The following is a 2,488-nucleotide window of genomic DNA, read 5'->3' on the forward strand; positions in this document are numbered from 1 at the left end:
AACTGCCTCTGCAAAGAGGTCTGGTGCTTCCCAGGGGGCTTTGGAGGACTTAACACCTGAGCAAAGGTAGATCTCAAAACCCTCTTTTTTCCTATTTTGGTCACTGCCGCACGCTTTCTCGCTGGTGAATGTCACGGCTCTATTTTTCTTTTAAAACAGCCCCACAACCCAGCCCACCCTGACAGAGACGGCCATGCAATACAGAATGAAAAGTTTCCGTCATGCTCGTGGATAGAGGCTGTGCTAGAGGCTCCATGCCCTGAGGCTCACACAGGTGCTTTCTCCCCCCAGTCTTCCTCTGTGAGAGGGGCTGTGAGGTGAGGCTGGAACCCCCCAGCCCTCCCACTGCAGGGATGCCCCGCTCCCCCTGAGCCCCCACTTCCCTGCGTAATCCCACACTTTCTGCAGGCTTGAGTGCTCACTTACAGGCTCCACAAACTCAAACATCTTCCTCTCCTGGACTTCTTGCACCTTGAAGACATACTCCAGGGAGACCTCGTAGAAATGCTGCCGAACCAGGTCGACCTGGCTGTCTGCCTGCAAGAGAAGGAGGAAACACTCCGTTACTACTGACCGGGAGCGCCTGGCCTCGAGACCAGAAGACAGCTGGGTCCAATGGGAACGTGTCCGTGCAGAACACGTTTTGCTTCAGAGCCCAGTCCAGGGCTGGACAGATGGCACAGCTCCTTCACAGCTGAAAAAAGACTCAGGTTCTCACCTCCCTGACAGCTGTGTAGAAAATCACACATTACAGGTGAGAAAAACGAGAAGTCGCTGCCTAACAGACAATAAAAGGTGATTCTCTGCTTTCTGGAAAGCACCACAATGGGAGACAGCCTGGAGCACCCCAGGGCCAGACCAGGCAGCCCACGCACCCCACCACCCTCTCCAGCGAGCGTGTCCATGTCACTTTGGTGCATCAACACGCAGCAAGTCCCCCCTGTTCTGCAGGTAAAGCCCAAGTGAAGGAAAACAGGGACGTGTCCCAGTCGCAATGTGTGACAATGCCCTCAGCACGCCCGGGGAGCGGAGACCACCGCACTGAGAGCAGGGTGAGGGACACAGCCATCCCCGGCACACGCTGCTGCTACCTTTGCAAGCGACGCTTTGGGTAGAGCCCATGGGGGTGACCCACCATCCCTCTGACCTCAGCACCAGGAAACTCAGCTGGGCGAAGAGCCTCACCCCCACTGCAAAGCGCTGCGAGTCGCTGCCCAGTGGTTGGCCAATCCCTCCGTCCCTGGGGCAGAGCTGGGCCTCCCGGGAGAAGGGTACGTGTACCAGCATCCCATCAGGGATACGGCCGCTCCCGCGCTCTGCAGAACCCAGCTGGCAAACAGCTGCTTGCATTCGAACAGCAGCTTGCTCCCCCTTTCCTGTGTGACATGGCCGTGAAATGGCCCGTCCTCCCCGTGACCCACATCTGTGCCGTGTGCCCGTGGTGCACAGGCCAAGGGATTCAGCAAACCACGTTCTGAAAAAGCAGAAAATATGATGCAATCAAATAACTTTGGCAGGAGTTAAACGGCGGATTAGACTCTCTGTGTTATTTCGCTGGTCAAGAGCCAAAGCAGCAGAGAATTCCCATGGTCTCCTTTGCTCCCCGCAGCAGTCGCACATGTGGCTGGGATCACCCTCCAGATGCAGACAGCAAGAGGAGGTCAGGAAATACAACACACCAAATCTCCTGGGAGCAAACACTCTCCTCTGAGGACACCAGCGCGTCTGGTGAAGCTTCAGCCTGCTCACAACCGGCTGGTGGCAATTTGCCCAAAACGCTGCCATCCCATCGGCACCTTTTGGCACGTCTGCCCCTGGGGAAGAGGCCCCAGCACCTGAACTCGGGACCTGGCTCAAGCCTCCTCTTGCCTTCGCAGCAGAAGCCCAAGTCAACGTTTGGGGTGGAAGATACCAGCAGATGGCACCAGCAGCCAGTGCTGCTCAACACGCGCCGCATCCCGCACCTCATCCCGCACCTCATCCCGCACAGCATCCTGCAGAGCATCCTGGGCTCCTGGGCAGCCCCGCAGGAGCCGTTCTCTGTCCAGGACATGGGAACTCACCTCTAAAAGTTACTGCTGCAACCTGACAGCCACCAGTGGCTCCTTCCCTCCCCGGAAGAAACCCTTCTGTTCCCCTGTCTGGCATTAGTGTTTCAAACACAAACTAAATCAGAGGGTTAAAGGGTTATTTGAAAGCCACGAGAATGGGGCTCTCCATCTTCTGGAACATGCGGGTACTTCCACATGGGAATTTATTCACAAACCCAGAACATCTAAGGGAGGACAAAGCTGGCTTAAAGGCACATCAGCCCTGATTCTCACCCCTCCTCAACCTGATCTGGTAGAAGATGGAATCATAGAATCATTTTGAAGAAACCTTCAAGCTCCTTTAGTCCCCCCATTCCCCAGCACTGCCAGGTCCCCACTGACCCCTGTCCCTCAGCAGCACCTCCACACGGCTGGGAAACCCCTCCAGGGATGGGGAC

At 56.4% G+C, this 2,488-nt stretch overlaps 1 protein-coding gene across 1 annotated transcript in view; it reads right to left on the bottom strand.

Moving 5' to 3' along the window:
• Positions 1 to 2,488, bottom strand: part of LOC104489758 (rho GTPase-activating protein 26-like) — a gene marked incomplete at its 3' end in the record, with an annotated part of 23,898 nt that overhangs the window by 2,053 nt on the left and 19,357 nt on the right. The window contains exon 6 of the mRNA XM_010131959.1: positions 427 to 537. Coding sequence (XP_010130261.1) covers positions 427 to 537 — 111 coding nt within the window. The remainder of the gene's footprint in view (positions 1 to 426; positions 538 to 2,488) is intronic.

The sequence above is a fragment of the Buceros rhinoceros genome, unplaced genomic scaffold (assembly GCF_000710305.1).
Source record: "Buceros rhinoceros silvestris isolate BGI_N320 unplaced genomic scaffold, ASM71030v1 scaffold10082, whole genome shotgun sequence".
Taxonomy (NCBI): Eukaryota; Metazoa; Chordata; class Aves; order Bucerotiformes; family Bucerotidae; genus Buceros; species Buceros rhinoceros.